The sequence below is a fragment of the Chlorocebus sabaeus genome, chromosome 6 (genome assembly GCF_047675955.1).
Source record: "Chlorocebus sabaeus isolate Y175 chromosome 6, mChlSab1.0.hap1, whole genome shotgun sequence".
Lineage (NCBI taxonomy): Eukaryota > Metazoa > Chordata > Mammalia > Primates > Cercopithecidae > Chlorocebus > Chlorocebus sabaeus.
In genome coordinates, this window is record NC_132909.1 from 20,791,353 (window position 1) to 20,813,538 (window position 22,186).

Here is a 22,186-nt window from a genome sequence, read left to right on the forward strand (position 1 = left end):
TCTGCCTGTTTTGGCCTCCCAAAGTGCTGGGATTACAGGCGTGAGCCACCATGCCCAGCCTCTTCCCACTTTTTTTTTTTTAAGATGGAGTCTCGCTCTGTAGCCCAGGCCAGAGTGCAGTGGCATGATCTTGGCTAACTGCAACCTCCGCCCGCGCCCTCCCCCCCCACCCGCCCCCGTCCCAGTTCAAGCAGTTCTCCTGCCTCAGCCTCCAGAGTAGCTGGGATTACAGGAATGCACCACCATGCCCAACTCATTTTTATATTTTTAGTAGGGACGGGGTTTCGCCACATTGGCCAGGCTGGTCTTGAACTCCTGACCTCTTGATCCTCCTGCCTCGGCCTCCCAAAGTGCTGGGATTACAGGCATGAACCACTGCGCCCGGCCTCTTCCCACTTCTTAACACACCTCCTCTGAGCACACCTCAGCAAGTCCTGTCCCTTCTAGCTCTGAAACTGATCCAGAAATAACCCATTCCACTTTTACACCCCCAGTCCTGTCTGCCGTGGTCTCCCACCTGGACTGCCCCAGCAGCCTCCTCTCTCCCTTCCCTGCCCACCCTTCATCTGTTCCCCGTATGAGGCCACAGGGACCTTTTAAAATCTTTTGAAACCTGGCTCTCATACTATGACTTTGGGCAAGGGCCTGAGCCTCTTTAGGGCTTGCTTTTCTCATGTAAAATGGGGATGATGATAGCATTGGCCATTGGCAGAAACAGGGTGGTTGTGAAGATGAAATGAGTTCATCCACAGGATTATTGTAATATTTATCAGGCACAGCGGGGCTGGACTCCTGCTCTGCCACTCACTCAGTTTGGCCCTTTGCACAAGTCATTTTAGCTGTCTGGGCCTTGGTTTCCACACCTGTAAATTGGGAGTGGTCATTTATTCTCTTTTTTTTTTTTTTTTTTTTTTTTTGAGACAGGGTCTCACTGTGTTGTCCAGGCTGGAGTTCAGTGGTGCAATCTTGGCTCACTGCAACCTTTGCCTCCTAGGCTTAATCGATCCTCCCACCTTGGCCTCCCAAGTAGCTGAGACCACAGGTGTGAACCACCACGCCTAGTTAATCTTTCTATATTTTGCAGGGATGGGGTTTTGCCATGTTGCCCAGGCTACCTTTATTCATTGATCAGGTTTTTATCAAGCACCTAATCTAACCCTGTGCAAGGGGCTGGGGACTCAGCTGTGAATGAGATCAAGATCCCCACCTTGGGGGACTCACATTCGAGTGGGGGAGACAGTGAACAAAATAAGACAGCCAGCATGTCAGCTGGTGCTGAGTTCTAAGGCTATCAGTGAAGCAGGGCAGGGGGTGGGGAGTGCCACCAAGGGAGGTACGGTTGTAGACAGGATGGCTGGGGAAGGCCTCACTGAGCAAAGCCCTGGAAGAGGAGAGGAGGGAGCCCTGAGGACGTTGGAGGAAGAGCGTTGCAAGCAGAGGCACAGCTGGTGCAGAGGCCTTGAGGCAGGCACCTTCCTGGTGCGTTCAGTGAGCATTGGGAGGCGCAGGTGCCTGGAGTCAAGTGATTGAGGGGGAGCATGGGAGATATGGACAGAGGCCTTGTGTAAAAGGCTTGGTACAGGATTTTGTCCCAATAGCCCCTTCTCCCCCGCCGCACATGGTAGCTTTTGAGATAATCATCATCATTGATATTTGGATGGACAGATGATAAGTGGATAGGTGGGTAGGTGAATGGATGGTTAGATGGATGGATGGATGATGGATGGGTGGATAGATGAATGTGTTGGTGGATGGATAAATAGCTTGGTGAGTGCATGGATGGATGGATGGATGGACGGATGGATGGATGGAAAGATGAAAGCATCAGTGGATGGATAGTTGGCTAGATGTGTGGGTGGATGGGTGGGTGGGTGGATGGATGGATGGATAGATTGATGAATGGGTTGGTGGATGGATAGATAGCTTGGTGAGTGGATGGATGGATGGGTGGATGAATGGACAGATAGATGAATGCATCAATGGATGGATAGTTGGCTGGCTGGCTGGCTGGGTGGATGGATGCATGGATGGATGGATGGATGGATAGATGAATGGATGGAAAGATGAATGCATCAGTGGATGGATAGTTGACTAGATGGATGGGTGGATGAATAGGTGGATGGATGGGTGGGTGGATGGATGGATGGATAGATGGGTGGATGGATGGGTAGGTGGATGGATGGGTGAGTGGATGGATGGATGGGTGTGGGGGGTGGATAGGTGGATGGATAGATGGATGGATACATCAGTAGATGGATAGTTAACTAGATGGGTGGTGGATGGATATATGGATGAGTGGATGGACAGATGGGTGGATAGATGGATGGATGGGTAAGTGGATGGATGGATGGATGGATGGATGGATGGGTAGGTGGATGGATGAATGGATGGACTGATGGGTGGGTGGGTGGATGGATGGATGGGTGGGTGGATGGATGGATGGATGCATGGATGGATGGATGGATGGGTAGGCAGATGGATGAATGGATGGATTGATGGGTGGGAGGGTGGATGGATGGATGGATGGGTGGGCGGATGGATGAATGGATGGATTGATGGGTGGGAGGGTGAATGGATAGATGGTGGATGGATTGATGGGTGGGAGGGTGGATGGGTGGATGGATAGATGGATGGGTGGATGAATGGATGGACAGATGAATGCATCAGTGGATGGATAGCTGGCTAGATGGGTGGGTGGATGGATGGATGGATAGGTGGATAGATGGATGGATGAATGGATGGGTGGATAGATGAATGGGTAGTTGGAAGGATAGATGTGGATGGGTGGGTGGGCGAGTGGGTGGATGGATGAGTGGATGGATGGGTGGGTAGATGAATGAGTGGATGGATGGGTGGGTAGATGAATGGATGCATAGATTAGTGTATCAGTGGATGGATAGTTGGCTAGATGAATGGATGCATAGATTAGTGTATCAGTGGATGGATAGTTGGCTAGATGGGTGGGTCGACGGATGAATGGCAGAGGCTGCACCTGCCAGTCCATCTGATGTCAAAGCTAGTGTCTCTAATGGTGACACCACCCTCCTCTCAGTAGGAGCAGGAGGCAGAACTGCAGGATGAATGAGGCTCACCAGGCCTCCCTTACCTATCCTGGATCCCCAGTGTCTCCCCACGCTCTTCCCTTGCAGCCTCAAAGCGGAGGATCCCTGTGTCCCAGCCGGGCATGGCCGACCCCCACCAGCTTTTCGATGACACAAGTTCAACCCAGAGCCGGGGCTATGGGGCCCAGCGGGCACCTGGCGGCCTAGGCTATTCTGCAGCCTCTGCCACGCCCCAGGCAGCCTTCCTGGCTGACCCGGTGTCCAACATGGCCATGGCCTATGGGAGCAGCCTGGCCGCGCAGGGCAAGGAGCTGGTGGATAAGAACGTAAGTGGCCAGGGCTGGCGGGAGTTGAGGGATGCACAGGGCCATGGGCACTCAGGCTTGAGCTCTGCCTCCCCAGATTGACCGCTTCATCCCCGTCACCAAGCTCAAGTATTACTTTGCTGTGGACACCATGTATGTGGGCAGAAAGCTGGGCCTGTTGTTCTTCCCCTACCTGCACCAGGTCAGCACCCCAGGGGAATGTGGGTCTGCGGTGGGCCTGTGGGGGCTCAGGGGTGGGGGCAGGTGTGTGGTGGGGCCAGGAGATTCACCTCGAGGGAGGAGGGCCTGTAGCAGGGTAGGAGGGACCTGGTTCTGAGGGTCCTGCCTGTCTCCCCATCCCCGCAGGACTGGGAGGTGCAGTACCAACAGGACACCCCGGTGGCCCCCCGCTTTGACGTCAATGCCCCGGACCTCTACATTCCAGGTTTCACCCTTCCTCTACCCTGCACCCTCCTCTCTCTTCCGGGCCTGTCTGGGGTGGGTGTGTGGGTGTCTGGAGGCCCAGGGCAGTTCTTCTTCTGGTGACCAGTGTCTGTGTGTCTGCCTCCCACAGCAATGGCTTTCATCACCTACGTTTTGGTGGCTGGTCTTGCGCTGGGGACCCAGGATAGGTAAGGGCGGCCTGGGGCAGGCCGAGTAGGGTGGGGTTTGGGTGGCCCATGGTTGGTCAGGAAGGTTTCAGTTCCAAGGTCTCAGTTCCCCTCTCAGGACAGCCCAACTTGCTCCCAGTTGGCCCAAGACACAGCCCTCAGGGTCACCATCAGCATCACCCTCGCCTCTTCCCTCTCCTTCCTACCCATGTGCATTGTGTCACCACACCCTTTGCTGGGCGACCCTCTCCATCCACCCTTCCTCTTGGCCTCTGCTACCAGACCCATCCTCATCCTCGCTCTGTCGTCACCACCTCCCCATTGCACCCCTCCTCCAGCAGCAGCCAGGACGGTCCTGTCTGAGGTGTGAGCCTGGCCACAGCCCACCCTGCTCCACCCTACTATCCATGGCTCCCGATCAAGCCTCAGCTCCTCAGCCCTGCACTGCCCCTCCCGTTGCACACTTCTGTCCGTTCCTTTCCTCAGGAGGGCTGGCGCTGTCTCCTTGGGCCTTGTCACATCAACTTCCCTCTGCCCAGGAGCGTGTTCCCCTCCACTACTGCCGAGTACCTGAGCATTCCCGCTGGCTCCTTTCCAGTGTCACCTCCTCGAGGAAGCCTTCCTGCCCCCCAGGCTAGGTCAGGCCCCTCCTCTTGCTCACACTGCCCTGTTCTTTTCCTTTGTGACACTGAACCCGTCTGTCATTAACTAACTGGTGAGGCCCTGGGGATATGGCAGAGGCCGAAGGCTTTGTCCCTGACCAGCTCCTTCCTGCAGGCCTCAGCTTGGTGTCCCCTCTCCTGGGAAGCCCTCTCTGACACCTGCCTCCTGACTGTCAGGCACAGCCCCCTGTGACTGCAGCCCTGCCCGCTCTGGGTGTCACTGTCTAGGGATGGGTCTGCCGTCCTCCCTGGATGGGATTTCCATGAGAATAGGATAGCGTGTAGGTCCATATTGGTCACTGCCGGGTGTCCAGCCCTACCCAACACAGGGCTGTCCCCAGGCGGGTGCTGGGGGTGGGAGGTCTGAACCAGCCAACCAAGTGGCGGGACTTGGTGCCTGCAGGTTCTCCCCAGACCTCCTAGGGCTGCAGGCGAGCTCAGCCCTGGCCTGGCTGACCCTGGAGGTGGTGGCCATCCTGCTCAGCCTCTATCTGGTCACTGTCAACACTGACCTCACCACCATCGACCTGGTGGCCTTCTTGGGCTACAAGTATGTCGGGTGAGTACGCCCGCCCTTCATGCCAGCCCCAGCCCTTGGGCCTTGTCCTCACACAGCCTCCTCTCCCTCCCCCAGGATGATTGGTGGGGTCCTCATGGGCCTGCTCTTCGGGAAGATTGGCTACTACCTGGTGCTGGGCTGGTGCTGTGTGGCCATCTTTGTGTTCATGGTGAGCAGGGGCTCGGGGCTGGTGAGGCTGAGGGCACAGGTGCCCCGGAGGCATCCAAAAAGAGGATGTCAGGTGTGGGGTTCAGACCAGAGACACATTGCTGAACTGAAGAGCCCTGGAGTGGCTGCCCAGCCTGGGGGGGTCAGGAGGGCTTCCTGGAAGAGGAGGTATCCTGAGCCCTGGAAGAGGAGATCCCACCCAGGCTGCTAGAGGCTGGGGATCCCCAGCACACAGGCTCCAGGCTGGGCTCTCACCCTCATTCCACTCTCCTTGCATGGGGGCTTTCCTGCCAGAATTTCCCTGGAAGGAGATTCTCTAGAGCCCTTCCTGCTAGAGTCAGGGTGCTGGTGAAGAGCACTGGGGTCTGCAGGCTGGGTGGATCCCAAGTTTAGTTGGATCCTGGGCAAATCACTTCCTTTCTTTAAACTCAGTTTCCCCTTTTGCCGGGCACGGTGACTCACGCCCGTAATCCCAGCACCTTGGGAGGCCGAAGCAGAAGGATCACGAGGTCAGGAGATCGAGATCATCCTGGCTAACACGGTGAAACCCCATCTCTACTAAAAATACAAAAAATTAGCTGGGCTTGGTGGTGTGTGCCTGTAGCCCCAGCTACTCGGGAAACTAAGGCAGGAGAATCGCTTGAACCCGGGAAGTGGAGGTTGCGGTGAGCTGAGATTGCACCCCCGCACTCCAGCCTGGGTGACAGAGCGAGACTCTGTCTCAAAAAAAAAAAAAAAACTCAATTTCCCTATTTTAAAATAGGAGGATGATACTTGCACCTTAAGGTGCTGAGAGGATTCACTGTGAACATGTGAGAAGCAGAGGGCAGACCGTGGTGGCTGGTGAGCCAGGGCAGAGCCTCACGCAAACTTTGACTTAGGTCTCATCATTTAAAAGTTTAGGCCAAGCGCATAACTCACATCTGTGATCCCAGCACTTTGGGAGGCTGAGGCAAGAGGATCACTGGAGGCCAGGAGCTTGATACCAGCCTGGACAACATAGCAAGACCCCATCTCTAAAAAAATTAAATAATTAGCCAGGCATGGCAGTGTGTACCTATAGTCCCAGCTACTCGAGAGGCTGAGGTGGGAGGATCACTTGAGTCTGGAAGATTGAGGCTGCAGTGAGCTGAGATCATGCTACTGCAGTCAAGCCTGGTGGACAGGGTGAGACCCTGTCCATTTTTTTTTTTTTTTTTTTTTTTTTGAGACGGAGTCTCGCTCTGTCACCAGGCTGGAGTGCAGTGGCATGATCTTGGCTCACTGCAGCCTCCTGGGTTCACAGGAGCAATTCTCCTGCCTCAGCCTCCTGAGAAGCAGGGAGCACCACCATACCCAGCTAATTTTTGTATTTTTAGTAGAGATGGGGTTTCACCATGTTGGCCAGGATGGTCTTGATCTCCTGACCTCGTGATCCGCCCACCTCGGCCTCCCAAAGTGCTGGGATTACAGGCGTGAGCCAACGCACTAGGCCAGAGACCCTGTCCTTTAATAAAAATAAAGATAGCATTTCTGGCATGTCTTCAGAAACTGCCATGTGACCAGCATAAGGGGGAGCAGTAGCCAGGGCCACGTCTCCCACCCCCTCAGGCCGGGTGTCCACCGCGAAGTCCCCCTTCACCCGCTCCCGGACCTTGCCTGGCATTTGAGTGTTGAACCTTCTCATATTTTGCCCACAGGGCCTGGGGAAGAGCAAGTCCTCACCATGTTAGGAGGTTTGGGGAAACTGAGGCCCAGGAGCAGAAACCTGAGGCTGCAGAGGGCCAGGGACTTGTCCCCGGCTGCCTGGGGCTTCTAGACAGAGGCTGGAAGTATGTCGGGGCTCTCACTCTGGCCCAGAGAGCTCAAGGGTAAACCCCTTGGTTCCTCTCTCCCTTTCCCACCCAGATCCGGACCCTGCGGTTGAAGATCTTGGCAGAGGCAGCGGCTGAGGGGGTCCCGGTGCGTGGGGCACGGAACCAGCTGCGCATGTACCTGACCATGGCAGTGGCAGCGGCACAACCTCTGCTCATGTACTGGCTCACCTTCCACCTGGTGCGGTGAGCGGAGCCTCCCGCCGCCGCCGCTGCTGCTGCTGCTGCTGCTGCTGGGAGCCACTGAACTCATCTCCTGCCTGCAGGCCCCAGGGATCCACCCTGTCTGGCCACAGGCGACGCCTCCATCCCATGTCCCGCCCAGCCCCGCCCCCAACCCAAGGTGCTGAGAGATCTCCAGCTGCACAGGCCATCGTCCCAGGGCGTGGCCGCTGTTACAGAAACAATAAACCCTGATGGGCATGGCGTGGGCAGCCTCTCCTTGGCCGCGGGCAGGGATGGGCGGGCCCAGCCCTGGGCAGGGGGCAGGGAACTGGGGACGGACCGGAGCAGGCACTGCGCAGATCAGTCGCAGAAGGCAGAGAGGAAGGTTTAATGAGCCCTATCCAGGGCCCTTCAGTGAGGAGCCGCCTCCTTGCCCTTTTCCTTTTTCTTCTTCTTCACTTTGGGCTTCTTGGCCTTGCCGGGGGTGCTCTCGTGCTGCTTGGAGCCAGCGGTGTGGGGCTGTGGGACCGAGGGCAGGGATGGGAGAGAAGAGATGGTTCTGGGCTGGAAGGAGACAGAGGACCCGCGCCCTGCACCCTCCCCACCAGCCCCTGCGCTGGGACGCTTCTCTGGGGTGCAGGGCGCGGGCCTGGGGACGCTGGCGAGAACCCCTTACCTTCACATCCGTGTCCGAGTCGCTGGAGCTGCTGCTGGAGTCGGAAGAGCTGTGGTGTCCTTGCTGGATGGAGGTGCGGCAGTGAGGCGGTGCCCCTTACCCAGCCCCCGAAGTTGGAAGCCCAAGGCAGGACCCTGGGGTCAGGGGCAACCCCACCCCTCCCGCCCGTCCGCAGCCGCAGCCGGTGATGAGGTGCCTTACCTCTGGACCCGGACCTGCCCCCGCCTCCGACCGGCCCTGAACTTTGTGGGGACTGAGCTTGGGGTCTCCCCCATGGCCCGCCCCCACACCTGGCTTCTGGGAGGTTGGCTCCAGAGCTGTGGAGAGAAGTTGGGTGGTTGGTGCGGGTAGCTTCTGGGCTTGATTCCCGCCCCCTCCACCTCCAATCCACACTCCCCAGGAGCTCACCTGCTCCCAGGTCGAACTCCATGGCGAGAGATGTGTCCCAGGGCCAAGGGCGCCTGGGCCCTGCAGAGGAGTGGAGCAGTGGGAGGAGCGCTGAGACCTGCCCGTTGGAGGAATGCTGACACGCCCCACCCAACCTCTGTCCTGGTCCTCAGCCCTGACTGCGCGGCACCGCCCAGCATTTCCTTTGTGAGGAGTGAGGGAGATGGACAGTGATGACCTCCGCCAGCCTTGGTGCCTGAGGGGAGGCCGACTGAGGGGGGCTCTGTGGATGGCATTCAGGGAGCTACATGTTTCCCCAAAAAGCTCAGATGCTGGTTCTTGAAGAGGGAGGTGCCCCTGCCTTCCTACGTACCGCTGCAATATGGCCTCCTCCGCCTAGTTTCACACAGAGGGCGCTGCTGCCAGGGGCGTCCTGTGTTCTAACTCGCTCCCACAGCCCCTCCAGCTTGGTGAGCAGCATCTGAGGGGTGAGGGGCTAGACTTGGAGCCAGCCTGCTGCACTAGATGCCAGCTGTGTCACTTAGTAGCAGGGCGACCTCAGGAAAGTTGCTTCACCTCCGTGCCTCAGTTTCCTCATCTGTAAATGACAGCTACCCACGGGATTGATGTGAGAGATGAGTTACTTTCCTAGAATGGTGTCTGGCATGAAGTACTGATAATGTGTTGGGTTTTTTAAAAATAAAAGGTAGGTGTTTTAGGCCGGTCATGGTGGCTCACACCTGTAATCCCAGCACTTTGGGAGGCAGAGGCAAGTAGATCACCTGAGGTCAGGAGTTCGAGACCAGCCTGACCAACATAGTGAAACCCTGTCTGTACTAAAAATAAAAAAATTAGCTGGGCACGGTGGTGCACGCCTGTAATCCCAGCTGCTCCGGAGGCTGAGGCACAAGGATCACTTGAACCCGGGAGGCAGAGGTTTCAGTGAGCCAAGATTGCACCACTGCACTCCAGCCTGGGCAACACAGTGAGACTCCATCTCAAAAAAGAAAAAAGTATATAGATATAAAAGATAAGTGTCAAGCCAGGCACGGTGGCTCATGCCCAGCACTTTGGGAGGCCGAGGCAGGTGGATCACCCGAGGGGAGTTTGAGACTAGCCTGGCCGACATGGTGAAACCCCGTCTCTACTAAAAATACAAAATTTAGCCAGGCATGGTGGCGGGCGCCTGTAATCCCAGCTACTTGGAGGCTGAGGCAGGAGAATCATTTCAGCCCGGAGGCGGAGGTTACAGTGAACCTCGATTGTGCCATTGCACTCCAGCCTGGGTGGTAGAGCCAGGCTCCATCTCAAAAAAAAAAAAAAGAAGATAAATGTCTTTATGAGTGTGGGCTGCTGTAACAAATATAGAGAGGGTGGCTTTAACAGGAAACACAGTTCTCACGGTCCTGGAGGATGGAAGTCTGAGATGGGGGTGTTGGTAGATCCGGTGTCAGGAGCGCCGCTTCCTGGCTCATTGACAGCCGCCCTGCCTCCCCGCATGGCCGAGAGCAAGATCATCTCACGTTGTGTCCCTTTCTATAAGGGCACAAATCCCGTTCATGAAGGCTCCTCCCGCATCACCTGGTGACCTCCCAGAGGTCCTACCTTCAAATACCATCACTCGGCTTCAGCACAGGAGTTTGGGGAAGACACAAACATTCAGTCTATGACAGTAGGTACTGTTCCAACCCCTACTTCACAGATGAGAAAACTGAGGGATTAGGTAAGAAGACGAAGGGTAAACATAGAGCATGGGCTGGGTGCAGTGGTTCATGCCTGTAATCCCAGCACTTTGGGAGGGAAGCAAGGCAGGAGGATCACTTGAGCCGAAGAGTTTGAGATCAGCCTGGGTAACATACTGAGACCATCTCTACATGAAATTAAAACTTAGACAGGCATGGTGGCACTCACCTGTAGTCCCAGCTACTCAGGAGGCTGAGACAGGAGAATCACTTGAGCCCGGGAAGTCCAAGCTGCAGTAAGCTGTGATCGAGCCACTGCACTCCAGCCTGGTTGATGAAGCAAGACCCTGTCTCAAAACACACACACAGGCCAGGCACAGTGGCTCACACCTGTAATCCCAGCACTTTGGGAGGCCGAGGCGGGAGGGTCACTTGTGGTCAGGAGTTCAAGACCAGCCTGGCCAATGTGGTGAAAAATATAAAAAATCACTGAGTATCGTGGCGCACGCCTGTAATCCCAGCTACTCGGGAGGCTGAGGCTTGAGAATTGCTTGAACCCAGGAGGCGGTGGTTGCAGTGAGCTGAGACTGCATCACTGCACTCCAGCCTGGGTAACAGAGCAAGACGCTGACACACACACACACACACACACACACGTAGTCTACTTCTAGTCAGTTCATGCTATATATATAGTTCAAATGCAGGCAGTGTAGCTTGATTCCAATGCTTGGCTTAGCCCCTCTGTCTCACCCTCTTGGGAGCTCTCAGAGGAATGAGCAGCCAGCTGGGCCCAGTTTTCCCTCCCCCCGGCTGGGCTCGGGTCAGGTTAGGGTAGAAACTGGAGCCTGAGCCATCTGCTCCTACCTCTGTGAGGTGAGATATCCTTGGCGTCCCTCTCCAGCCCAGCCCTGCCCCCAGCAACTGGGCTGCCTGCATCGACAGGGAGTGGGCATCTAGGAGCAGGTGGCTGAGGCCTGGGCATGGTAATGAGCATGCAGCTCATGCCCTTGTACACTCAGGTGTCTGCTCACATGTCCATTCCTCAGAGGCGCCTGGCTCGGCTGCCAGCAACTCAGAGTGGCAATGCTCCATCCCCTTTCCCCGGCTTGAAGTCCAGCATAGCCCATGCCTGCCACCATCTGCAGTTACCTTTCTTCACATTCACTTCTTCGGCATGTATTTATTGAGCACCTACTATGTCTCCAGCACACCTCAAGACCTGAGGGTGGCCAGGCACAGTGGCACATGCTTGTAATCCCAGCACTTTGGGAGGCTGAGGAGGTTGGATGGCTTGAGCTCAGGAGTTTGAGACCAGCCTGGGCCACATGGTGAAACCCCATCTCTATTTAAAAAAAAAAAAAATGTTAAAGGAGGACCTGAAAATAAATAAATACAAATTAATTAATTTTTTTTAAAAGGCGGTCAGGTGCAGTGGCTCACACCTGTAATCCCAGCACTTTGGGAGTCTGAGGCAGGCGGATCACCTGAGGTTAAGAGTTCCAGACCAGCCTGGCCAACATGGTCAAACCCCATCTCTACTAAAAAAATACAAAAATTAGCTGGGCATGGTGGTGGGCACCTGTAATCCCAGCTACTTGGGAGGCTGAGGCAGGAGAATCGTTTGAATCCGGGAAGCGGAGGTTGCAGTGAGTCGAGATGGTGCCATTGCACTCCAGCCTGGGCCACAGGGCGAGAATCAAAAAAAAAAAGAAAAGAAAAAAGGCCAGGCGCGGTGGCTCACGACTGTAATCCCAGCACTTTGGGAGGCCGAGACGGGGGGATCATGAGGTCAGGAGATCGAGACCATCCTGGCTAACATGGTGAAACCCCGTGTCTACTAAAAAATACAAAAAACTAGCCGGGCGAGGTGGCGGGCGCCTGTAGTCCCAGCTACGCGGGAGACTGACGCAGGAGAATGACGTAAACCTGGGAGGCGGAGCTTGCAGTGAGCTGAGATTCGGCCACTGCACTCCAGCCTGGGCGACAAAGCGAGACTCCGTCTCAAAAAAAAAAAAAAAAAAGGACCTGAAGACAAGCAGGCAAGCCACGCAAGCATATAGAGGAAGAGGGAAGAGCAAATGCAAAGGCCCCTGAGGCAGGAATGTGCCTGTGTCTGAGGAGCTGCGCTGCGGTCAGAGTGGCAGAGAGAGTGGAAGGAGAGGCGGGTGGCGGGCGTGAACTTGTAAATCAAAGACCCTTGCTCTTTACCCTGAGTGTGACTGGGAGGTGAGCAATGATTGTGGCTTTGCCTGCAACTGGACACAGGATATGAGAGAAAGTGTCTGTCTCTCGAGGCAGAGCGGGCATTCCATGAGGGTGAGAACGCCTGCTTTGTGCACCACCCAGAACGGTGTGACACAGAGGGGCTGCTTGCCATGCCTTAGTGAATGGGTAGCATCGCCTGCTGCCAGGTACTGTGCTAAGGGCGAGTCACCACCGGCACAGAAGGGCTGCAGGTTTGGGTCCTGGAGGTCAGTCACTACACTTACTGTTCTGTGGACAAATCAGTTAGCCACTGTGGATTTCTGTTTCCTCCTCTGTAAAAAAGAAAACTTTTCTAGGAAATGGTTTTGCACAGAGCCTGCCTGGCACAAGTTCAATTGATGCTCAATCAATGTTCGTTTTTGTTTTCTTTTTTTTTTTTTTGAGACAGTGTCTTGCTCTGTCGCCAGGCTGGAGTGCAGTGGCGCCATCTCGGCTCACTGCAATGCAACCTCCAACTCTCGGGTTCAAGTGATTCTCCTGCCTCAGCCTCCTGAGTAGCTGGGATTACAGGCACATGCCACCACGCCCAGCTAATTTTTTGTATTTTTAGTAGAGACGGGGTTTCCCCATGTTGGCCAGGATGGTCTCAATCTCCTGACCTCGTCATCCGTCCACCTTGGCCTCCCAAAATGCTGGGATTACAGGTGTGAGCCACTGCGCCCAGCCTTTTTTTTTTTTTTTTTTTTTTTGAGGCAGGGTCTTACTCTGTCACCCAGGCTGGAGTGCAGTGGTATGATCATAGCTCATTGCAGCCTCGACCTCCTGGGCTCAAGGGATCCTCCCACCTCAGCCTCCTGAGTAGCTGGGACTACAGCCATGCACCACTATGCTTGGCTCATACAAAAAATTATTTTTGGGCTAGGCGTGGTGGTTCACACCTGTTATCCCAGCACTTTGGGAGGCTGAGGCGGGTGGATCACCTGAGGTCAGGAGTTCAAGACCAGCCTGACCAACATGGTGAAACCCCGTCTCTACTAAAAATACAAAAATTAGCCAGGCTATAGTGGCGGGTGTCTATAATCCCAGCTACTAGGGAGGCTGAGGCAGGAGAATTGCTTGAGCCTGGGAGGTGAAGGTTGTGATGAGCCAAGATTGTGCTACTGCACTCCAGTCTGGATGACAGGGTGAGACCCCATCTCAAAAAGAAAAAAATAAATAAATACATATATATTTTTTACAGATGGGGTCTCACTATGTTGCCCAGGCTGGTCTCAAATTCTTGGGCTCAATTGATCCTCCTTGGCCTCCCACAATGCTGGGATTACAGGCATGAGCCATGCACCCAGCCTTGCCATTCAGTTCTCATCCACCGTGACTAACAGGGGCAGGGACCGTAGCTTATGTCTGTCCTTCCCACGCCCTGGTCACTCCTCACATAGCAACAGGCACAGGTGGCATGTGGGACTTCCCTGTTGTTCTTGCCTTGGCATTTATGGCTCTGACCTGCCCCGTATTTTTATTTTCTTTGACAGTCTCGCTCTGTCGCCCAGGCTGGAATGCAGTGGCATGATCTTGGCTCACTGCAACCTCCGCCTCCCAGGTTTAAGCGATTCTCCCGCATCAGCCTACCAAGTAGCTGGGATTACAGGCACGTGCCACCCTGCCTGGCTAATTTTTGTATTTTAAGTAGAGACAAGGTTTCCTCATGTTGCTCATGCTGGTGTTGAACTCAAAGTGCTGGGATTACAGGCATGAGCCACCGCACCCAGCCTGCCCTTCCCTGTTTATTCCCTGATGATCTCTGCCTAAAATGCCTTGAGGGTGTAAACAGTGCCTTCTCCCCTGTAGGAAAAACGGACCTGTGTTTCCGACTGGCAGCGGTATTGACATCATCCACTGCTAGGTCAGCTTACCCCTTCTCTAACATTTCACCAGCAGCCATCCTTGTGGGGGTCACTCGAACCCTGAAAGCTTTTACTTAATCTCTGCCATTTAGGAAGATTTCTGGATGTCAATTTAACTGCGTTGGGAAGCCAAGACGGTGTGGGACCAAGGAGTGCACTGTCTCGTCCTCCCAGCGGGTCTCACACTCCTGCACGCTCGAGGGCTGATGGGTGGACTGGAAAAGCAGCTGCAGCAAGGCTGGTTGGGTTTCTTTCTTGAAGTTTACAGGAAGAGAGTGCCTTGGTTCTGTAAACACCATAATCCCTGTTCCTGAATGTTTTCTTTGAAATCAACCACATCTCAGGAGACAGATGACCTTAAGCACACAGTATACAGGGACCCAGTTTCCTTTCCCAGAAGACAAAAGCTCTGGACTGGCCCTCTGACCACAGCCAGTCTTGCTCTGGCCCTTGATGTTCTGGGATCCTGATCATCAGGAAATCTCCACGGACCGTCCCTGGGAAGTGCCAAGGGACTGACAACCCAACTGGAAAGGCCCAGGCTTGGCCTCCACCCAGCTGACTGTTGGGTCTCGGATTTGATTTGATTCCACTTAACAGGCTAGTATGTGAGCCTCTTACTATTTCAAAAATGCTGGGAGAAGCCTTGAAACTCCAGGGTCAGAGACAAAGGCTTTCCTGCTCACACGAAGCAGAATAGGCGCCAGCATGTGTGGGTTTCCCCCAGGCTGTGGAGGCAGAGCTGGGGACCCAGATGGACAGCTGCACAGGGAGTGGGTTGTTACGAAAGAGGCATGCTAAGCTTGGGGACCTACCTGGCTATCCCCAGCCTGCCCTCACCCCTCAAGGTGCTTGCTACAAACACAACCCCAAGAAATGACCAAGGGAGGCCAGACGCGGTGGCTCACCCCTGTAATCCCAGCACTTTGGGAGGCCAAGGCAGGTAGATCACTTGAGGTCAGGAGTTCGAGACCAGTCTGGCCAACATGGCGAAACCCCATCTCTACTAAAAATACAAAAATTAGCCGGTCCTGGTGGTGTGTCCCTTATAATCCCAGCTACTCAGGAGGCTGAGGCAAGAGAATCACTTGAACCCGGGAGGCATAGGTTGCAGTGAGCTTAGATTGCACCACTGTAGTCCAGCCTAGGCGACACAGTGAAACTGTCTCAAAAGAAAAAAAAAAAAAAAACCAGGGGAGAGAGCTATCAGGGTCATGCACTCCTGGCACACTCAGCAAGACCTGTAGGAGCGAGAGACCCCCCTCTACCGCTTTAGCTGCTGATAAAGCGAATGAATGTGTCATTCTGCTTCCACTCTGAAGAATCTGACCAACAGAGGCTGGGGCCAAATGTGTTGTTCCATACAGCATCTCATTAAGCATCTATGATCAACCGGACTCCAATCTGCAGCAGTAACCTCAACCACGCCGCCGGGTTCCAGGGGCGAGGGGACCAGCAAGTCTTATTTCAGACATCCTGGACATAGTCTCCCATTCACTAGGACAGGGGTCCCCAACCCCCAGGCCACAGACCAGTACTGGTCCACAGCCTGTTAGGAACCCAGCTGCAGAGCAGGCGAGCAGCAGGCCAGTGAGCATCACCGCCTGAGCTCCACCTTCTGTCAGATCAGCAGCGGCATCAGATTCTCATAGGAGCACAAACCCTATAGTGAACTGTGCATGCAAGGAATCTAGGCTGTGTGCTCCCTATGATAATCTTTTTTTTTTTTTTTTTTTTTGAGACACAGTGTCGCCCAGGCTGGAGTGCAATGGTGTGATCTCGGCTCACTGCAACCTCCGCCTCCCGGGTTCAAGTGATTCTCATGCCTCAGCCTCCCGAGTCGCTGGGATTACAGGCGTGTGTCACCACACCGAGTTCATTTTTGTATTTTTGGTAGAGACGGGGTTTTGCCATGTTGGCCAGGCTGGTCTCAAACTCCTGACCTCAAGTGATCCACCCACCTTGGCCTCCCAACGTGCTGGGATTACAGGTGTGAGCCAATGCGCCCGGCCTCCTTACGAGAATCTAATGCCTGATGATCTGAGGTGGAAGTTTCATCATGAAACCACCCTCTCCTCCCCACCGCCCCGGTCTGTGGAAAAACTGTCTTCCACAAAACCAGTCCCTGGTGCCAGAAAGGCTGGGGAGCACTTCATTAGGACTCACACAAGGGAGTCAAGTCTGAGCTGCTGATCTTTGCTGTCATTGCCTGCCATTACAAACCCAAAAAGCAACTTCCTCCCCAGAGGAGAGACATTCTGTGGGCCACCTTCCCACATGCAAACACACAACCTGAGGGGTCCAGGGTGCCCAGCTCAGGAATTGTTGTTCGTTTTTAGAGATGGGGTCTGGTCTTGCTGTTGCCCAGGCTGGAGTGCAGTGGTAGCGCTGTGAGCATGGTTCGCTGCAGCCTTGACTGCCCAGGCTCAAATGATTTTTCCATCTCAGCCTCCCAAAGTGCTGGGATTACAGGCGTGAGCACCGTGCCCAGGCAGGAATTGGGAAACGTCACTGGGAACACCACAGCATTGGTTCGGTCAAGCCCCATGGGCGGTGCTACTGAGCTGCAGGCTCCATTACTACATGGGGTAGAGCTCAGGGCTCCTTGGGCATCAGAAGCCTATGATTTTGTACTAGCCAGACTGGAACAAGGCTGGGCCTGTCCCTATGTTTAGAAACATCTTGTGTGTTGGGAGAGAGGGCCCCACATTCAGGAGCTGCCATTGATGGCTTCAGGTGCAGAATGGCTCTAGACTGGCCATGTCTACTAGTGTGGATTTTTGTTGTTGTTGTTGTTGTTGTTTTTGAGACAGAGTCTCACTCTGTTGCCCAGGTTGGAGTGCCAGTGGTACAGTCTCAGTTCACTGCAACCTCTACCTCCCAGGTTCAGGCGATGGTCGTGCCTCTGCTTCCCGAGTAGCTGGGACTACAGGCATGCGCCACCATGCCCGGCTAATTTTTGTGTTTTTAGTAGAGATGGGGTTTCACCATGTTGGCAAGGCTGGTCTCGAACTCCTGACCTGAAGTGATCTGCCTACCTCAGCCTCCCAAAGTGTCGGGATTACAAGCCTGAGCCACTGCGCCAGCTACTCTTACAGTGGGTCAGAATAGCAGCTGCAGACGCTGCTGGACTCAGGAGGACCAGGTGACGGTCTGGCCAAGCAGCGGTGCTGGGTCTGGAGGCCAGAGGGAGGATTACACCCTCCCCACCCCTCAACCTCCCGGGGTCTAAGGTGTTCTCTCCCCAGGTGCTGGGTTGTTGCTCTCCCTCCAAGGACATGAAATCAGTCTGAATCCCACCCCAGGAAGTACCGCTTCACCTCTTCTTTCACCATCTACTCACACCCAGACTTGTTTTTGGAAGTCAGATGTGAATGGAACATGGGCATTTTTACAAACTGAGAGACTTACGCTTTCCCTCACGTTGTCTGATGTGGGACACTGTAGGGAGACTTGGCAAACAGGACACTCGACCAAGTGGCCACTGTCTTCGGGACCTAGGAAGAGTGAGTCCAAGAGAGTCCCAAGGGCAGAACATGAACTAACGCCAAGCCCCATAGGTCCCGTTCCGGTGGGCCTGCCCTCTGGAGGCTGCACCCATCAGGCAGGCCTGCGCTTAACACTGGGGAAAGAAAGAGGCACACATACCCAGGAATGATTATTTATTGATTGATTGATTTATGATGGAGTCTTGCTTTGTCGCCCAGGCTGGAGTGCAGTGGCGCGATCTCAGCTCACTGCGAGTTCCACCTCCCGGGTTCATGCCATTCTCCCGCCTCAGCCTCCTGAGTAGCTGGGACTATAGGCATCCGCCACCACACCTGGCTAATTTTGTTTGTGTATTTTTAGTAGAGACGGGGTTCACCATGTTAACCAGGATGGTCTTGATCTCCTGACCTCATGATCCGCCCACCTCGGCCTCCCAAAGTGCTGGGACTACAGGCGCGAGCTACTGCACCCGGCCTGTTTATTTTTTTGAGAAAGAGTCTCACTCTGTCACCCAGGCTGGAGTGCAGTGGTGCAATCATGTCTCACCGCAGCCTCGATCTCCTGGGCTCAAGCGATCCTCCCACCTCAGCCTCCTGAGTAACTGGAGTGCAGCCATGCATCACCATGCCTGGCTAATTTTTTTTTGTAGAGTTGGGGTTTTGCCACGTTGCCCAGGCTGGCCTCGAACTTCTGGATTCAAGTGATATACCTGCCTCAGCCTCCCCAAGTGCTGGGATTACAGGCATGAGCCACTGCACCGGGCCCCAAATGTTTATGAGTTTGTATAACCCCCAAGCCCTTTGTCCTGATCTTTACCCAGGAGATGGCCTAGGGGAACCCTTTCTGGGGACAGCCACACTGTCTGCCTTTCTCAAGTGTGTGGACCAGGAAAAAGGCGAGTGAGAAGCTCCGAGTTAATTTATATTTTCGGTGAGATGATTTTTTTCAGGCTGGTCAAGTGAAGCAGCAGAAGGAACAAAGAACTCTGTTAACTGGTTGTGATCAATTACTCGTCACACCACTGCACTCAGACAAGCAACGAGTTGATTTTTTATAAAGCCCATTTCACCTCTCAACGGTGCCAGCAGCCCAACGGGGACAGGGATGTGAAGTGGCCACTGAATGCCTTGGCCACTGACCCACTGTTGGGCAGCCTTTGCAACAAAAAGAGGGCCTTTGTCAGGCCATAAAAGGCCCCAAGAGTTGAACACATGACACAGCTGAGCTTCAAGGGCCACAGCGGCAGCAGCCTGAAGAGTGTCTGCTGCGGTGAGGCCCACCAGTCGCCCTGGAAAGAGTCCAGAGGCCCGGATGGAGTCGAGCTGCCAGGAGCAGTGGGGCCAGGGCCTCCCTTGCCGCAAGAAGAAAGGGGCAGGTTTAGGCAGGAGAAACAGGTCACAGAGCAGCAGCTTCTGCACTAGAAACATATAAAGGCTCATTGTACTAGAAACCTACAGAAGCTCAACTGGGCTTCAGAGAATTCCCTTCATCTAACTTCCTATTATGGCGGAATTAAGTGATTCTCAAGTTTTTTTTGTTCTGAAACAGAGTCTTGCTCTATCACCTAGGCTGCCGTGCAATGGCGCAATCTTGGCTCACTGCAACCTCCGCCTCCAGGGTTCAAGCAATTCTCCTGCCTCAGCCTCCCAAGTAGCTGGGATTACAGGCGCCTGCCACCACACCTGGTTCTTTTTTTGTATTTTTAGTAGAGAGGGGGTTTCACCATGTTGGCCAGGCTGGTCTGGAACTCCTGACCTCAGTCTCCCAAAGTGCTGGGATTACAGGTGTGAGCCACCACACCCAGCCAATTCTCAAGGTTTTGAAAAGTTCCAAAGGCACAACTTTTTTTTTTTTTTTTTTTTTTTAAACATGACCAAGATAGGAGACAGCCTATATTGGAGTTGGTGGAGAAAGGCTCCTGCCAGGCAGAGGCGCATGTGCGGACTTTGCAGGCTTGCAGGGGTTAGGGGCCGCACCCACAGTGCTGCAGGTGGAGAGGCTCCTAACTCCCAGGACCTCTTTCCCTGGGCCACAGGCTCACCAGGACCCCTGGTGTCTGATCTGTCTGGGATGTGTTAAGTAGATTCCACTTGTTCACCAACCCCAAGCCAGCTGCAATGACCACTGGAGAGCGGGCTGAGGCCTGCGGGGCTTAGCTGGGAGGACACACCACTATCCCTTTGCAGCATCTGCTGTAGGTGAGGGAGGTGGGGCAGGATCAGATCAGCTATTTGCTCAATTTGCTTCTGAAAGAGATTTTTAAGCCCTAAGGGATTTCTAGGAAGGGCCAAGGGATGAGTTCTTTGGTTCCAAGCAGTCGAAAGCACTATCTGGCCTGTGGCACTGCACCCGGCCACTCCTCCTGTGTCTCCAAGGCCAGCAGAGTCCAGCCTGACCTCATGGGGTGCCCAGATGCCTGTACCCCAGGACCTCCTTGTTGGAATGGAGGAGGGAGAAAAGGGGCTTCTAGAGTCTAGTGTTGGGAAAGGAACACCCACAGGTGGCAGCAGGATTGGGCCTGGAGGCCAAATTCAGCCGGGCAGTGCGCTCTGTCCCCGTTCCCACACAGGGGCATGTGGGAGACGTGACAGAAAAGCCCAGTGCAGGCAGTGCAAGACCTGATCTAGAGGGCCCTCCTACCACCCTCCAGGATGCAGAGAGCACAGAACCATGAGAGGAGAAGCGTCATGGATGCCACAAGGACTTGGTTAAGCCCCTCCAACCCGGGAAGGTCTTGGTCCTCGAGGCCTGGACAGCATGCACCCTTCCTGCACCCTTGAGGGCAGTGCTTCAAGGTGTGGGCTACAGTCCACAGTGGAGCATCAAGATCAGTGCAGAGGGTTGTAGCCAGAAGTTTTACAAAGTGAAATAGAGTAAGAAAATATCAGCGTTCACAGGTGGTGAGGCTAAGTGTGGTTTGGTGAAAGTTCACGGGCACTCAATAATATTTATTTCATCTTGTGGATTCATTCAAAAAGATCTGAAAGATGCTATTTTAAGGCGTATGTTTCTAGAATGGGACACCTCAGATAATGTCTTGTAATCATTTTGGTAGGGCTGAAATTGGGACTCCCATAAAGAAAGTACATGCTGAAATTTATTTTAAAGGGGAAGATCCCCTTTTATTAAACTTGTACATTTTACTTTCCTTCTTTCAGAATGCTAATAAAAAACATTCGTTTATACTTAAAAAACCCATAAATCAGACAAACGAAATGGTTCTAACATCACTTTTGTGATGAGAAAACAGGCAATGGAATTCAATATAAGCAAAGAAAACTCTACCTGGAGGGAAGAAATCTATCAGCGAGGAAACAACTCGGGGCTGCTGCCAGACCACCGGCCATGCGAGGACGAGCCTCCTAGGGGATTTCCAAAGCAAACCCACCCCTGCCAGACCAGGAAGCAGCCGTCCTACCTCCCAGAGAAACAGACCTCAGTCCTAATGATCGCACAAATCCAAGTCAATCGCTCTATTTAAAAAAAGCACGCACATAGTCTCCCCTTCCTTCCCCAGTCCTCTTGGTGACAGGGCGGTCACAGGACATATGTGTTCTTCACCAGCTGCTCTTTGTCGTCTCCGGAGCTCCAGACAGTGCGCAGGGCACGCTCCTGGTTCCTCCGCGCCACCCGGATCAGGTAGACCATGGAGGCTCCCAGGAAGAGGATCAACACCATCACGAACAGCCCCGCCAGAACCACCACTGAGGACAAGAGAGGGGCCTCAGGATGGGCCAGGCAAGGGGAGCTGCAGCCAGAGTGGGGCTCACCAAGGGCCTGGGGAATCCAGGTGGGCTCAGGCTGAGGACCAAATGCCCCTCCCCAACCCAGAGAGGGTACAGAACTGCAGCTGGAGAGGACACAGCCTGCCAGAGATGCCACCAAGGAGATTCCCCCAAAAAAGGAGGTGCCATGCTATATGTGTGCCAGCAGAGTGGCCGTCTGTGTTCCTTCTTTTTGAACTAAAAGCCCAACTCTTGGGTGTTGCGGAAAGTCAGGGACCCCAAACGGAGGGACCCGGCTGAAGCCATGGCAGAAGAACATAAATTGTGAAGATTTTATGGACATTTATTAGTTCCCCAAATTAATACTTTTATAATTTCTTTTGCCTGTCTTTACTGCAATCTCTGAACATAAATTGTGAAAATTTCATGGACACTTATCACTTCCCCAATCAATACCCTTGTGATTTCCTATGCCTGTCTTTAATCTCTTAATGCCGTCATCTTCGTAAGCTGAGGAAGATGTATGTTGCCTCAGGACCCTGTGATGATTGCGTTAACTGCACAAATTGTTTGTAGAGCATGTGTGTTTGAACAATACGAAATGTGGGCACCTTGAAAAAAGAATAGGATGACAGCAATGTTCTGGGAACAAGAGAGAACCTTAAACTCTGACTGCCAGTGAGCCAGGCAGAATAGAGCCACATTTCTCTTCTTTCAAAAGCAAATAGGAGAA

At 54.0% G+C, this 22,186-nt stretch overlaps 3 protein-coding genes across 10 annotated transcripts in view; 1 reads left to right on the forward strand and 2 right to left on the reverse strand.

The window, feature by feature from the left end:
* The window catches only part of YIF1B (Yip1 interacting factor homolog B, membrane trafficking protein), a 15,309-nt gene extending 7,662 nt beyond the window's left edge, over window positions 1-7,647 (forward strand). For 4 of the 5 annotated variants that reach the window (XM_007996675.3, XM_037991619.2, XM_007996673.3 and 1 more), the window contains exons 2-8: window positions 3,150-3,388; window positions 3,465-3,569; window positions 3,734-3,812; window positions 3,942-3,999; window positions 5,044-5,199; window positions 5,275-5,368; window positions 7,255-7,647. In XM_007996675.3, the coding sequence (XP_007994866.3) occupies window positions 3,185-3,388; window positions 3,465-3,569; window positions 3,734-3,812; window positions 3,942-3,999; window positions 5,044-5,199; window positions 5,275-5,368; window positions 7,255-7,410 (852 nt within the window). In that variant the 5' untranslated portion in view covers window positions 3,150-3,184 and the 3' untranslated portion in view covers window positions 7,411-7,647. Of the gene's footprint in view, window positions 1-1,023; window positions 1,043-3,149; window positions 3,389-3,464; window positions 3,570-3,733; window positions 3,813-3,941; window positions 4,000-5,043; window positions 5,200-5,274; window positions 5,369-7,254 lie in introns of those variants that run through there. The other variant, XM_073016523.1, reaches the window with a different exon arrangement.
* Window positions 7,648-7,748: 101 nt separating this feature from the next.
* On the reverse strand, window positions 7,749-12,036 carry C6H19orf33 (chromosome 6 C19orf33 homolog). 2 transcript variants are annotated; one of them, XM_073016525.1, is made up of 6 exons: window positions 11,573-12,036; window positions 11,280-11,472; window positions 8,470-10,457; window positions 8,263-8,378; window positions 8,062-8,124; window positions 7,749-7,904 (listed from the first exon to the last, which is right to left on the reverse strand). In XM_073016525.1, the coding sequence occupies exons 3-6, from the start codon at window positions 8,489-8,491 to the stop codon at window positions 7,797-7,799; spliced, it is 309 nt and encodes a 102-aa protein (XP_072872626.1). In that variant the 5' UTR covers window positions 8,492-10,457; window positions 11,280-11,472; window positions 11,573-12,036; the 3' UTR covers window positions 7,749-7,796. The 2 variants fall into 2 exon arrangements, with proteins under 2 accessions (XP_072872626.1, XP_072872627.1); XM_073016526.1 differs by having other exon boundaries at window positions 8,470-11,472.
* An 8,788-nt stretch (window positions 12,037-20,824) lies between these two features.
* Window positions 20,825-22,186, reverse strand: part of SPINT2 (serine peptidase inhibitor, Kunitz type 2) — a 34,767-nt gene continuing 33,405 nt past the window's right edge. For all 3 annotated transcript variants that reach the window (XM_007996663.3, XM_007996660.3, XM_037991616.2), the window contains one exon: window positions 20,825-21,432. In XM_007996663.3, coding sequence (XP_007994854.1) covers window positions 21,266-21,432 — 167 coding nt within the window. In that variant the 3' untranslated portion in view covers window positions 20,825-21,265. The remainder of the gene's footprint in view (window positions 21,433-22,186) is intronic.

Coding starts and splice junctions, on each gene's coding strand:
- C6H19orf33 (XM_073016525.1), bottom strand. CDS start 8,491: ATGGAGTTCGACCTGGGAGCAG. Junction 8,125..8,262: donor GGGCAGGTCCGGGTCCAGAG/GTAAGGCACCTC, acceptor ACCTCCATCCAG/CAAGGACACCACAGCTCTTC. Junction 7,905..8,061: donor ACTCGGACACGGATGTGAAG/GTAAGGGGTTCT, acceptor TCGGTCCCACAG/CCCCACACCGCTGGCTCCAA.